The 15,355-nt window shown below is 42.8% G+C and overlaps 1 protein-coding gene across 1 annotated transcript in view; it reads left to right on the top strand.

Moving 5' to 3' along the window:
- Nucleotides 1–3,212: 3,212 nt before the first annotated feature.
- Nucleotides 3,213–15,355, top strand: part of CCDC112 (coiled-coil domain containing 112) — a 31,350-nt gene continuing 19,207 nt past the window's right edge. The window contains exons 1-2 of the mRNA XM_040444263.1: nt 3,213–3,498; nt 14,086–14,207. Coding sequence (XP_040300197.1) covers nt 3,382–3,498; nt 14,086–14,207 — 239 coding nt within the window. The 5' untranslated portion in view covers nt 3,213–3,381. The remainder of the gene's footprint in view (nt 3,499–14,085; nt 14,208–15,355) is intronic.

Genomic DNA, 15,355 nt, shown 5'->3' with positions numbered 1-15,355 from the left:
AAATAAAAAAGAGGAAGCACTGAAACTGAACACAAATACAATCGAAATAACCCAGCTATAAACAAATTGATGCTATAACCATAGAGAGAAAAGACAGATTTCAGTAAACCATCTCTGTGCGGACAGCTCAGAGCCTGGAGCCTGCTTCCAATTCTGTGTCTCTCTCTCTCTCTGCCCCTTCCCCACTTGTGCTCTGTCTCTCTGGTCTCTCGAAAATAAATAAACATTAAAAAAATAAATACTCTGATGGGATAGCCAGTGCAGGACATAGTCTAAGGACAAAAGAACCGCAAAAATTTCACTCAGTGGGTTGACTATTAGTGGAGATAGTGGAACTGTAATTTGAGAGTATGCAATTTTTGCGAGAAAAAGCAATTAAGTAATATGTTCGTGGCCTAAGGAACCAAGATTTTCGGTATGCAAGAAAGGCAAATCCAAAAGAGGTTAAGGAAAGACAAACCTCTGATGTTAAATTAGAATTAGTGCAAAATGCAAGACAATGACACCGTGTAATAACAATATATTTTGTAGCTCTGATCACTGAAAGGGGCCTGGAAGTGAGGACCCAGGCAGCTGCCTAATCTCACTGCAAAAGCCTGCTCTGGTTTTCTGTTTATGAGATTCTTAATTATTTCTTGGAATTCTCCGTCCTGATAAACCACTGAAAGCCTTCAACATAGCCGGCATCTTAATTGTTGCACGTATATTCCCTAAGAGTGTCCACCTATTCCTGTGTTACCCCTTGCAGAGACCACTGAATTGAAATTGTTGATTGACTGTTTTTCCCCTGAGGCTGCCAGATTTTTCTAGACTAACAGCAACAAGAGCTCAGGCGGTGCTATAGCAACAGACCTCATTTGGGACAAAATGTACGTATATAAATGACACATAATTTATATACTTAACAGGGAAAGGAGAGAAGATCCTCTGGTCTCCCCACATCTACCAACCACCTTGTGCTGAAACACTCCAGTCAGGAAGAGTCCACACCCCAGGGCACCTGGGTGGCTCAGTTGGTTAAGTGTGTGACTTTGGCCTAGGTCATGATCTCATGGTCTGTGGGTTCGAGCCCTGGGTCGGGCTCTGTGCTGACAGCTCAGGGCCTGGAGCCTGCTTCAGATTCTGTGTCTCCTTCTCTCTCTGCCCCTCCCCTGCTCACACTCTGTCGCTCTCTCTCTCAAAAATAAATAAACATTAAAAAAATGTTTTGTTTTGTTTTTAAATAAAAAAAGGTCAAACACCAGCCTTTTCACTTGTGCCCTGGGCTCCAGGGTACAAACACCCTCTACGAGTCCTCACCCTGGGAACACAACACAGCAAAGATCACACATCTTCTCTGGTCACACATTTTCCAGCTAGCACCTCATTTATCTGGTCACCTACATCACACAATCTGTGAAATACCTGTCATTTCTATTCCTCGCCTTCGATATCTCCTCATCCTTCTCAGTGAGGCTTTGGTCCTCACCATCCCGCTGGTGGTGCTCTTGTCCAGTGGCCATGGCCTCCCCGTTGCCAAATCCAACCATTATTCCCTGTTTTCATCTCACTCACCTCCCGGGGAGCAAACCGCACAGTTGATCATTCTCTCCTTCTCAAAACATGTTTTTCTTCCAAAGACTTGTGGTTTTTCTCCCTTCTCTCTTTCTGAGTCTCCCTTCTCCTCCTGTCCATGGTCACCTATGTTGGAGGGCCCTAGGACTCAGTTGTCAGACTTCAACCTATACGCTCCCTGTGTGAGCTCATTCAGAGTTATTTAAAATATTTTCTACATGCAGATGAAGGCCAAAGTCACATCTTTAGCTCCAGTCTGTCTCTTGGGGTCCAGAAGCATTTATCCACCTACCCGTGTAATTTCTCTATCAGGATCGTCTCTGGTCAGGATGCCTAGGTTTGTATCCTTATCTGTGAAATGGAGATGATAATACTTAACTGGGTTACTTAGAACAGTGCGGACACAAAGTAAGTACTCAAAAAATACCCTATTTGTTTACTTGTTTAAATTGCCGACTAAAAGTTAGAAGGAACCTTGTGTGTGTGTGTGTGTGTGTGTGTGTGTGTGTGTGTGTGTTTGTGTGTGTGTCTAAGTCTACACTGTCTAAGTCTACGATGAATTCCAAAGGCCTAGAACAGCCCTTGGCATCTAAAAGGAGCTGGATGTTGATTAAGTGAAGGGATGAATGAATGAATCCATTTCTTCAAACAGGCGGTGCATTCCGCTATGCTTTGACTGGAGGGATCATCTGTGGCCTTTTTCCACCTCCCTGACACAGTATCTTTGGAATCTCTTTTCTTATTGACCAAGTGTGGCATTTTTGCCTCTGGTATCCGACAGTGTGCAGAATGCCCTGTTTCGTTTCTTTTAAAGTGTGAAATAGAGTTTATTGTTCAAGCCCATAAATAAGTGCTTTTTCATTTTCACTCGGTTTTGCCAGTGGTTTGTAGAAACCTAGAAGGAAGTTCTATTATGTAAAATATCTCTGTACATCTATAGGTGGAGCTGTATCTATATATGACACGAATAGATTTGACAGTAAAAGGGGGGTCTGGAATCGGAGGTGAATAAGGGGATTAGCAAGATTGCTGACCGAGTGTAGACAAATGCTGGGTCAAAGTTTACACAAACCCGCAGTAGCATAGTGAGGCTCTGGCCTGTAGCCCCGCCCCGCACTCAGGCCCCGCCCCTTTCCTCCACCCCGCCCCTTGCTCCGCCCACACCTGTAATCCTGCCGCGCCCTGAAGATACCCAGGTCCCTCCCTGCCTGCACTCTGGCCCAGCTCAGTCCGCATTCTGGCCCCGCCCCGCATCCCGCCCAGTCTCCACTTCCACCCTGCCCCACACGGCTGCTAGGGGGCGCCTCGGTCCCGCGCTCTGGCCCCGCCCCACACCTTGACCCGGCCCCTGCCTGACCCACCCTGCGCACTGGCCCTACCCCATCTCTCAACCCCGTCTGCGCTCCGGCCAGGCCAGAGCTCCTACCCCACCCTGTGATCCAGCCCCGCCCAGCTCGGCCCTTCCTTGCATCCCGGCCCAGCCCAGTCCAGGCCCTGCCCCACATCTCGGCCCTGCCCAGCCCTTGGCCCCGCCCCATGCTCCCCTTCCCCACCCTGCTCCTCGGCACCGCCCGCACCTTGGCCCCGCCCCATGCCCCAGCCCCGCCCTGCCCTCGGTCCCGCCCTGCCCTCAGTACCCACCCCCTGCCTACCCCGTGCTCCGGCTCCGCCCCACATCTCGGCCCCTCCCTGCGTCCCGGCTAGGTCTTGCTCTGCTTCCAGAAGAGCTCCGTTGCACGGGGAACGGTCTGCAGGACCAGGAGCTCCCGTGGCCCGAACCCTCTGGCCCGGGTGGCCGCTGCGGCCCGAACAGCTTGGCGAGGAAAGATGGCCGCCCTGACGACGGTCGTGGTGGCCGCGGCGGCCACCGCGGTAGCCGGGGCTGTGGCGGGGGCGGGCGCGGCCACTGGGAGCGGCATGGGAGCAGCGGCGGTGCCGCAACAGGTAAATCGAGGAGGGCCGGAAGCCTCTCTGGCGGCGAGCGTGGGCCCGAGGGGATGTGGGTGCCGGGGGCGGGACGGGGACCCGGCCCTCGCCGAACAGGTGTCCTAGGCGGCACGGTCCCCGAGGCGGGAGGCGCGGTGTTAGCCTCCCTTTGCTCGCGGTCTGGCCCACGCCGGGCGTTGTGCGCTTTTGGCGTGTGCGTTTATCTGCTTTTACAGAGCCACCTCCATGTGGTTTCGGAGTCGAGGGAAGATCTGGGTGGAAGCCCTGGCTCTGCCTCTTCTTAGCCCTGTGAGGGGAACATATTCTCTCCGCGACTCAGTGCCTTCTCGAAAAACTGGATCTGGTCATTGCATCTTACCAAGCAGTGGTCCTTATGTGTGGGAAGGCCCTCGCACAGTGCTTGGTTTGAGAGAGATTCGGTGCCAAGTAATTGGTGGCTGCTTTGTTATTGTACCTGCGCCGGGAATACAAGGAGGAATAAATATGGGGTGGTCCGAGGCAGATGTGTTTCCAGAGATCTGCATATAGGACCCCTTTCTCTGCAGTGAGGACCAGAGGGTCCTCGGGAATTATTGGATCCAGTTGCTTAAGCCAAAGCCCTTAACTGCGCTCGTTCTCTCACAGCCCACACCCAAAAGCATGGGCAGTTCCTCCATGTTCTAGCTGCGGAACAAATCCAGAATCCCACTCTTAACACCTCCAGTGCCACTGCCCTTGTCCCCACCATCATTTCTCCCTGGCTGAAATACTTTCCTAATTGGTTTGTGTTCTAACAGCCTTGCCTTCCTAAAGTATTTTCAACAGCCAGGGCGATTCAGGCCAATAATGACATTCTTCTGCTCAGAACCCTCATAGTAAAAGCCAAGGTCCTTATCATTGTCTACAGGGCCCATGAGTTACCCCCACCATCTCCCTTCTTCTCTTCTTCTCTGGACTTCTCCAGTCCCCTGCTGTGAGTTGGCTGCAGCCATCCTGGCCTCCTGGTTGTCCCTCAGACATTCCTAGCACTCTCCTACTTTATAACCTTTGTAATTGGTATTCCCTCTGTTTGGAATGCTGTTCCCGGTCTGTTCTATGGCTAACTGTGTTCCTTCCAGGTAACTCTGTTCAGATGCCATCAGCTCAGTGATTCTTTTCATAACCTCCCGAAACCGAATCTCTTTAGTTAGCATATGCCCTATTCCCTTTCCTGGTTTTATTTTGCTCCATAGCCCTTATTACCGTATGCTACCTTACATATTTTCATTTTTCTCCACACGTCCGCCCCCACCGTGGGAACGTAAGCTGTATGAGGGCAGAAACTTTTGGAAGTTTTATTCACTATTGTGTTCCCAGGTCCACTATCGTGTGTAGTCCTGGAACATAGTAGGCACTCCCTAAATATTTGAGGATCGATCCAAAACTGAGGGAAGGCTGTTGTGAGCTGAGGACAGGTACCATCATTTTCTTCCTCTAAGGAAATACAGCGATTATCTGTCTTTACTTGTATAAGCTCAGGAAATTCCAACTCAGGCAAATGTTTTCACACAGCAATTCTGTTTATTATTCTAACTCTGGCCCAGAGATCTCGGGGGTGGGGGGGGGCAGGTAAAATTTATAAAAATACATAACACAGGAAATATTTATTGAATAATTTTTAAAAATTTGTTTCATGCGTGATCCTAGTAGTGTAGCCATCTTGCTGGCTTTTTCCATGAAATCTTTCTGGCTCATTCTAGTTCAAAGTGATTTGTTCTCTAAATTCTTATAACCATGTTTTGCCTCCTGATTTGCATTTCTCACAAGTTGCCTAATACTGTTAATTGATGAGCCTTTTTATCACGCTACCATGATGATCCCCAGAGATTTGCCTTTCCAGGGGTTGGATCAGAGTCACCTGTCGAGCTGTTTCAGGTGTTTTATCTGTTCCCGACATTTAGCGATGTCTTAAGACATTTTTGGTTGTCACACCGGGGTGGGTGCTGTGTGTACTACTAGTGGGCAGAGGCCAAAGGACAGCCCCCCCCTCCGCCCAAACGAAAAATTATCTAGTCCAAAATGTCAGAGTGTTGAGGTTGAGACACCCTGCTTTATATGCTCTCATCACTTGGGGGAAGGGTAGAGCCTCACAGTTGATGATGACAGCACTGATAGAGTAGAATCCAAGGGTGTTTGGACTTTTAAAAAGGAATTACGGTCACTGCCGTACCAAATTGTGAGGTTTTGGAGGATTTTAATTATGTGTTACCCATCTTCGTACTTCCTTCAGTATACCACACACGTACGTATGCACGCAGATTCTCAGCCTAACACTGAACTTGAATATTTGTCATATGATTAAGTGAATATTTCTAGTGACTCTAATAGTAAAACCAACTAATGCTTTCTTGAAGAGACATAATTTTCCTAATGACAACCTCATCATGTAGGAGAGGTTCACTTAAATATCTAAAATTCCTCTCTGGGTCCATTAGGGCTGCTGTGGCAAAATACCACAGACTGCGTGGTTTCAACAACAGAAATTACTTTCCTCACAATTCTGGAGGCCAGAAGTCTGAGATCAAGGTACCACCAGTATTGGTTTCTGGTATGAGCTCTTTTCTTGGCTTGTAGACAGCTGCCTTCTCATGTGTCCTTACATGGCCTTTCCTCTGTGCACATGCAGTGACAGAGAGAGATCACCAATGTCTCTTCCTCTTTCTTTTTTTTTTTTTTTAATATTTTTAAATGTTTATTTTTGAGACACAGAGCATGAGCGGGGGTAGGGGCAGAGAGAGAGAGAGAGTGAGAGAGACACGGAATGTGAAGCAGGCTCCAGGCTCTGAACTGTCAGCACAGAGCCCGATGCAATGCTCGAACCCACGAACCGCGAGATCATGACCTGAGCTGAAGTCAAACACTCAACCAACTAAGACACCCAGGCTCCCGGTCTCTTCCTCTTCTTATAAGGACACTAGTCCTTTTGGAATAGGACCCCACCCTTATGATCTCATTTGACTTTAATTACCTCCTCAAAGGCCTTATCTCCAAATACAGTCACAAAGGGGGTTAGGGCTCCACTATATGAATTTAGGAGGGACATAAGTCAGTCCATAATGGTTCCTTTACGTTATTTTGGAGAAATTCTCTTTGAAGTTTTAGAAACAGTTTGTATCGTACTTTATTCTACAACCTCCTTAGGGTGTGGAACCCTATAAATTTCTTACCCGTAACAAAAAGTAATAATGTCACCTGTCTATCCTTTCTAATATCTGTATATTATTTCTTGATAATCCTCACCGATGCCTTTCAGCACTGAATACCACAAATCCGTCTACCCTCCTCTCAAATGCCGTTTCCCTCTTAATCAGTTTAATAGACGAATGATGAGTTTTTAAAGGTATCTGTAACAGTATCACACTAGCGTATGTCTCTGCTTTTACCAGGAAAGGGCTGTGTCTTCTGTTTTGTTTTGTTTCTTCAGTGAACTTCCCTCTGATGGCCTAAACATTATGGCCTTTGGCTGCTTGGAGTAGTCCTTTGGTAAGAAGCACATTCCTTCTCTGACTTTAAATGATCACTCAAAAGGGATTTCCTCTAGACAATCACACACATGCTGGGCACCCGGGTAGCTCAGTCTGTTGAGCTTCTGACTCTTGATCTCGGCTCAGGTCGTGATCTCACTGTTCGTGGAATGAAGCCCGCCACCCCCCCACCCCCCCCACTCCATTGGGTTCTGTGCTGGCAGTGCCGAGCCTGCTTGAGATTCTCATTGTTTCTGCCCCTCCCCTGTTCGCATTTGCACACTCTGTTTCTCAAAATAAATAAATAAACTTTAAAAAAAATTTTTTTTAATGTTTATTTACTTTTGAGAGAGACAGAGACAGAGATGAGTCAGGGAGGGAGAGAGGGAGACACAGAATCCAAAGCAGGCTCCAGGCTCTGAGCTGTCAGCACAGAGCCCAACATGGGGCTCTAACTCATGGAACGCGAGATCATGACCTCAGCTGAAGTTGGACGCTTAACCGACTGAGCCACCCAGGCGCCCTAAATAAATAAACTTAAAACAAAAACAAAAACAAAAACAAAACCTTAAAAAGGAGCACCTGAGTGGCTCAGTTGGTTAAGTGTCTGACTTCAGCTGAGGTCATGATCTTGTGGTTTATGAGTTTGAGCCCCACATCGGGCTCTGTGCTGACAGCTCAGAGCCTGGAGCCTGCTTAGGATTCTGTGTCTCCCTCTCTCTTTACCCCTCCTTTTGCTTGCCCTCTTTTTCTCTTTCTCCCAAAAATAAATAAACGTTAAAAAAAATCTTAAGAAAAAAAAGAAGAGAAAATCACACACATGCATAGGGTAATGTCCGTGTTCAGGTGTGGTAGGCTGAATCTTGGCTCTCCAAGGACATTCACATTCTAATCCCCAGTACTTGTGACTATGTGACCTTACATGGTAAAAGGGACTTGGCAGATGTGATTGAATTACTGATTTTAAAATGGGGAGATTATCCTGGATTAAATGGTTGAGCCTAATGTGTTCACCAGGGTCCTCATAACAGGAATGTAGAAGGACCAGAGCCAGCAGTAGGAGCTGTGACAGTGGAAGCAAGAGGAAGAAGTGACGTGAGAAAGTGGCATGAGCCAAGGCTGAAGGTAGCTTTTAAGAACCTATAGGAAGTATGGAAGTAGATTTTCCTCTGAAGCCTTCCAGGAGGAACACAAACTTGTCCACACCTTAATATATACTTGGCCTCCAGAAATGGAGGAGAATAAATTTGTGTTAAGCCAGGGAGGTTGTGTGAAAGTGATTCGTGGTGAGCTGTTACAGTAGCAGTAGGAAACTAATACACCAGGGAAGGGCGTGAGAAGGCCCTACGCTTTCATGGTGGCCAACCTTGAAGCTCCGTGCAGGTGATGAGTGAAGACTAAGGTTGACTTGTAAACTCTCCGTCTGAGGGGTGACAGTATGTCCTGCCACGCACACAGACCACGTCAGCAAAGGCTGGGAGGCAAACTGGTTCATGGCATCTAGGAAACATTCTGACCAGCCAACCGTCAGGTGACAGCTGAGCTAACTGCCTCACAGAGTACAGACTTCACAGGATTAGTTCAGGAAGGTGACTAAACAAAGGGCAACAACAACACATGTTGGGCATGGAAGAAAATCTCATATTCAGAGCTACCAAATAATACATTTTTTAAAAGTCAAGGGGTTTTGTGTTTTGTTTTGTTTTGTTTTGTTTTACCAAAATGACATTTTTAGTGGAATGAAAAGAAATTGATAAGTATTTGGAATGAAAAGGAATTGACAAATATTTGGAATGAGAAGAAATTGACAAATATTTCACGAAGACAACACGTTTAAAAATATTTAGGCTTCTCATTCATAAATATGGTAGCTTTTTTTCATTTCCTCAAAAAAATCTACTTTTAATTTTAAGTATATTTTAACATCTTTTATAGTTTTCTTCATATAGATTTTATATATTTTTATTAAGTTAATTCCCAATGTTTTGTTCTTGCTGTTAATAGAATATTTATATCCCATTCTCTCCAAAGTTACTCTTTTTTTTTCTCTTTCTTTCTTTCTTTCTTAAAAAAAAATTACATCCAAGTTAGTTAGCATATGGTGCAACAATGATTTCAGGAGCAGATTCCTTAATGCCTCTTACCCATTTAGCCTATCCCTCTCCCACAACCCCTCCATTAACCCTCTGTTTGTCTCCATATTTAAGAGTCTCTTATGTTTTTGTCCCTCTCCCTGTTTTTATATATTTTTTGCTTCCCTTTCCCTGTGTTCATCTGTTCTGTGTCATAAAGTCCTCATCTGAGTGAAGTCATATGATATTTGTCTTTCTCTGACTAATTTCGCCTAGCATGATACCCTCTAGTTCCATCCACATAGTTGCAAATGGAAAGTGAAGGGTTTTTTTAATGTTTATTTATTTTGAGAGAGAGAGAGAATGTATGCAAGTGGGGGAGGGGCAATGAGAGAGGGAGAGAGAGAATCCCAAGCAGGATCCAGTTCAGTGAGGAGCCCATAGCAGGACTCGATCTCTTGACTGTGAGATCACCACCCGAGCCCATATCAAGAGTTGGGATGCTCAGCTGACTGAGCCACCCAGGTACCCCTAAACGTCAAGTTTTTAACAAAAAAAATTATGAGACATGCAAAGGAAAACTAGATAAAATAATAGACAAAGACTTTTAAATAAGCAGTTTCATTTATTTCTTTTTTATTTTTAAGTATAATTTATTGTCAAATTGGCTTCCATACAATACCTAGTGCTCATCCCAACAAGTGCCCTCCTCAATGCCCATCACCCACTTTCCCCTCTCCCCCACCCTCCCATCAACCCTCAGTTTTTTTCTCTGTATTTAAGAGTTTCTTATGGTTTGCCTCCCTCCCTCTCTGTTTGTAACTTTTTTCCCTCTTCCCTTTCCCCATGGTTTTCTGTTAATTAAATAAGCAGTTTTAAATTGTTCAAAAAACTAAAGGAAACCATGGCTATAGAACTAAAAGAAAGTATGAGGATGATATCTCACCAAATTAAAAATACCTGTAAAGAGATTTAAATTGTTTAAAAAAATTAAATAGAAATTCTGGAGTTAAAAAGTATAAGTGCTCAAATGAAAAGTTCACCAAAGGGGCTGAACATCAGATTTGAACTGGCAGAAGAAAGAGGAAATGTGAAGATAGGTCAATTCAGATTATCCAGACTAAGGAACAGAAGGAAAAAAGAAGAAAAGTGAAAGAGCTTCAGAGCCCCATGAAACACCATGAAGGTTGGACTGAGAGTCTCAGAAGGAGAAGAGAGAAATGGGGAGGGGCAGAATATTTGAAGAAATAATGGCTGAAAACTCCCCAAATTTGATGAAAAATATTCTACATATTTCAGAGCTTGATGAACTCTGAGTACATAATGAAATAATCAAAGAGATCATACCTAGACACATCATAATCAAACTGTTGAAAAACACAGACAAAAAGAAAAAAATCTTGAAAGCACCAAAGGAGAAGCAACTGAACACATACAAGGAATCTTCAATAAGATTAACAGCTGACTTCTCATCAGAAACCTTGGATTCCAGAAGGCAGTAGCATGATGCAAAGTGCTGAAAGAAAAGGACTCTCAGTCAAGAAATCTATGTCCACCAAAAGTATTCTCTAAAATGGAGAAATTGAGACATTCCCAGATAAACAAACTAACAGACTTCATTTCCAGCATATATGCCTTACAAGAAATATTAAAGGAAGTCTTTCAGACTGAAATAAAAAGACTACATAGAAATTCAAATCTACTTGAGGAAGATTATGAATAAAGAGTACTGGTGAAGTAAGTGGAGAGGTAAATATAGAAGTCAATATAAACATTTTTTTGTTTGTAACAAACTTTTTTCAGAAAATACAGGAGAGAGCATTTTTCAACTCATTGTGTGGGACCATTATGATTACCCTGATACACAATCAGGCAAAGACATTACAAGGAAGAAAATAACAGACTAGTATTTCTTAATACAGATGTGAATTCCCCAACAAAATATTATCGACCTAAATCTAACAACATACAAAAAGGATTATGCACCATGGTCAGATGAGATTTGTTCCAGACTTGCAAGGTTGGTTCAACATATAAAAATCAATCAGTGTGATAGAGTATATTAATAGAATAAAGGACAAGCCACATGATCATTTCAGTAGATTTAGAAAGAGCAACTGACAAGATCTGACACTTTTTCATGATAAAAAATATTCAACAAACTAGCAATAAAAGGGAACTCCTCAATCTGGTAAGGCATCTATAAAATGCCCACAGCTCACATAATACTTAATGACAAAGTATTAAAAGCTTCCCCCATAAGATCAGGAACAAGACAAGAATGTACATTCTCACCACTAATTCACTGGAGATTCTAGCAAGGGCAATTAGGCAAGAAAAACAAACTGGAAAGGAAGATGTGAAACTATTCGTATTTGCAGGTGACATGATTTTGTATATAAAAATTTTTAAAGAATTCATGTAAAGACTACTAGAGCAAATAAACAAATTCAGCCAGATTGAAGGATTAAAAAGCAGTCAACAAAAATCAGTTGTAATTCTATATGCTAGCAATGGACAGTTCAAAAATGCAAGTAAGAAAATAATTCCATTTACAGTAGTATCACAAGAAGAAAATACATAGGAATGAACTTAACAAAAGAAGTGCAAAACGTATACTCTGAAAACTGAAAAACATCGTTGAAAGAAAGTAAGGAAGACCTACATCCTTGGCCATTTCAGGTTCATGAATATGAAGACTCAATATTGTTAAAATGGCAATACTCCCCAGATTGATTTACACAGTCAGTGCAATTCCTATGAAAATCTCTGTTGCCTTTTTATGCATAAGTTGATAAACTGATCCTAAAATTCATATGGGAAATGCAAGGGATGCAAAATAGCCAAGACAGTCTTGAAGAACAAATTTGGAGGACTCCCTACTTTTGATTTCAAAACTTATTATGAAGCTTCAGTAATCAACAGAAAGAGAAGTCATACAGATCAAAAAGAGTTAAGAGGTAAACTCTATGTTCATGGGCAATTGATTTTCAACAAGGGTGTCAAGATAATTCAATAAGGAAAGAAGATGTTTTTCAGCAAGTGGTGTTGGGACAACTGGATATCCACATACACCATATGCAAAAATTAACTCAAAATAGATGGAGACTGAAATGTTAAGAGATAAAACTATACAACTCTTTAAAAAGGTGTAGGTGTGAGTCTTCATGACCTTTGATTGTTTCTTCTATATGATATTGAATACACAAGCAAATACATTATCAAAATTGACAGCATTTGTGCTTTGAAGGATGTTATCAAGAAAATGGGGGGAAAATGTGCAAGTCTTTTATCTGATAAGGATATATCCAGAATATATAAAGAATGTTTCCAACTCAACAATGAAAAGACAATCCAATTTTTAAAATGAGAAAGTAAAACATAGAGTTACCATATGATCCAAAAATTCCCTTGCAAGGTGTATGCCCAGGAGAGTTGAAACATATTCATACTAAAACTTGTATACAAATGTTCATAGTAGCATTATTCATGTTGGCCAAATAGTGGAAGTAGCCCGTTACCCATCAACTGATGAGTAGATAAACAAAATATGGTAGATCCATATAATAGAATATTATTCAGCCATAAAAAGGAATACAGTACAGATATATGGTACATTGTGGGTAAATATTGAAAAGATGCTGTGTGAAAGAAGCCAGACACGAGAGGTTGCACATTGTATGATCCCATTTATATTAATTGTCCAGAACAGACAAATCCATGGAGTCAAAAATAGATTGAATGGTGGCCAGGGGCTTGTGGGGAAGGCAGGTGGGCAGTGACTCCTAACGGGTATGGGGTTTCTTTTTGGTATGATGGAAATTTTCTGCACTTAGATAGTAGTGATGTTTGCACACATTTGTGAATATACTAACAACCCTGAATTGTACACTTTAGATCGGTACACTGTATGGTAATTTGAACTATATCTCCACGAAAAAAATATTTCCTAAATTCTTTACTTTTGTTTTGTCTGCTGCTAGAAATGTAAAGGCTTGTTTCCTTTCTCTCTCATCTCCTACATCAATCTGTCAGCAATTCCTCTTGTTTATAGACCCAAAATGTATTTAGTTTTCTTCCTTTTATATCCGCCACCCCAGTGGTCCTAGACACCGCGGTTCCTCATTTGTATTGCTGCACCAGCTACCACCTCGATCCTTCTGCTTCCAGTCTTGCTTTACCTCCACCCCCACCTCCCACCAGTTTATTCTCCAAAAATGGCCAGAAAGAGTTTCTTAAAAAATTAAATGTATCATGGTATTCTCCTGCTCAAAACCCTCCAGTAAACTCCAGAATCCCCACCCCCACCCCCCCCAAGTCACTTAAAATGCCAATGTGATATACCTGCCCGTCTACCTTCATCTTGTACCAAGCTCTCCATCTTTTCTGATATCATGTTGCCCTTTCTCTGCTGAAACCAGCCGAGGTCTTTTCTTGCCCTGGGGCTTTTTCACATTCTGGGCCTCGCCCTGGGACCTCTTTCCCTACTGGCTGGTTCCAGTCTTCAATGTCATCCCCCCAAATAGAACTTCTGTGGCCATTCTAATTCTAACTGAAAAAACAACCTTTTGACCCATTATCTCTATCTCAGTACTTTTTATTTCCTTAGTAGCACTTATTGCAATTGGTGATTTTTTTTTTTTAATTATTGCTTGTTTACTCTTTTCTTTTTAAATTTGTTTCCCTCACTAGACTTTAAGGCTGGGGCCATATTCATGTGGGTCATCATTGTTTCCCTGGTGTCTCATGCACCACAGGTCACATCGTTAAGTGTTCAATATATATTGCTAAATGGCTGAATGGAAGAATTAGATCTTTCTGTAGGAATCCCTGGAGACTTAACATTTGCTACTCAGTAATTCAGCATTTTAAGGTAAGATATTCCTTCTTCCACAAAATATATTTCTAAAAATTAAATAAGATCAGCCCCCAAGTTATACCCTGAGAGAAACTTCATTATTGACGTTATGTCTCTGAAAGAAACTCTGCCTTCACCTCTTACCCTAAATTTGGTTTTGTTCTCCACGTAGAACGATAGCTGTCTTGGTACTTCCGGTGGGATTCGTCCTTTTCAGCTTCAAAACTGGAAGCAGAAAGTTAATCGGACAAAAAAAGCGGAGTTTATACGCACAGCAGAAAAACTAAAAAATCAGTAAGTATAAGAATGTTATCTTCAGTTAAAATAACAAGCCAGGGGCGCCTGGGTGGCGCAGTCGGTTAAGCGTCCGACTTCAGCCAGGTCACGATCTCGCGGTCCGTGAGTTCGAGCCCCGCGTCAGGCTCTGGGCTGATGGCTCAGAGCCTGGAGCCTGTTTCCGATTCTGTGTCTCCCTCTCTCTGCCCCTCCCCCATTCATGCTCTGTCTCTCTCTGTCCCAAAAATAAATAAATGTTGGAAAAAAAAAAATTTTAAAATAACAAGCCATTTTATTGTGGACAGTCTAAAGTTAATTCTACTCCACCCAATCCCGTCCCACATTAAATTACAAAATTCGAGGCACCAGCTTTTTCAAAGATGAACAAGAAAAAGGCAGGAGATATGAAGTACACAAATTGTTACAGACTGTTTAATATAAAGTTTAAGTAGAGCTATTTCAATTTCATCTACTATTTTGAATATGTGTATTTCAAGGGAAACAAAACATTTATTTCTTTAGATTGCACATATCGGGGGCACCTGGGTGGCTCAGTCGGTGAAGCATCTGACTTCTGCTCAGGTCATGATCTCGCAGTTCATGAGTTCGAGCCCCGTGTCAGGCTCTGTGCTGACAGCTTGGAGCCTGGAGCCTGTTTCGGATTCTGTGTCTCCACCTCTCCCTACCCCTTGCCTGCTCACACTCTGTCTCTCTCTCTCTCAAAAATAAACATTAACAAAAATTTTAGATTGCATATATCAATGCATTTTCATTTACCAATGTAAGCACTTGTTAAATAACTTGGAGGGAATCAATAATTTTAATGAAGAGTCTATACCCTGGAGTTACTTTTCTGGAAATGGCCTTTTAATTGGTCTCCCTCCCTAAGTCTCCCCTTTCAGATCCGTCCTGCACATCATGAGTAGGGTCCTTGACAAGTTGCCATTTATTTTAATTTTTAGTGTATGTATAGTATTTCTTTAAATGGCCAGTGACATATGTTGAATGGTCAACATTGTCAGCAGCTCCACGATATGATAAATATTGCGAAGAATGATCAAAAGAATTAGAACTCATAATGCCCGGCTCTACCCTGCAGTTGAGAGCTTTATATAAACCCTGCTTTGAATTTGTATAGTATCGATTTGGTAAGGAATCAGGAGATA

The sequence above is a fragment of the Herpailurus yagouaroundi genome, unplaced genomic scaffold, assembly GCF_014898765.1.
Source record: "Herpailurus yagouaroundi ecotype Mexico unplaced genomic scaffold, PumYag 192, whole genome shotgun sequence".
Lineage (NCBI taxonomy): Eukaryota > Metazoa > Chordata > Mammalia > Carnivora > Felidae > Herpailurus > Herpailurus yagouaroundi.
Note: the sequence above shows the minus strand (reverse complement) of the source record. Positions and strands in the feature narration are given on the sequence as shown.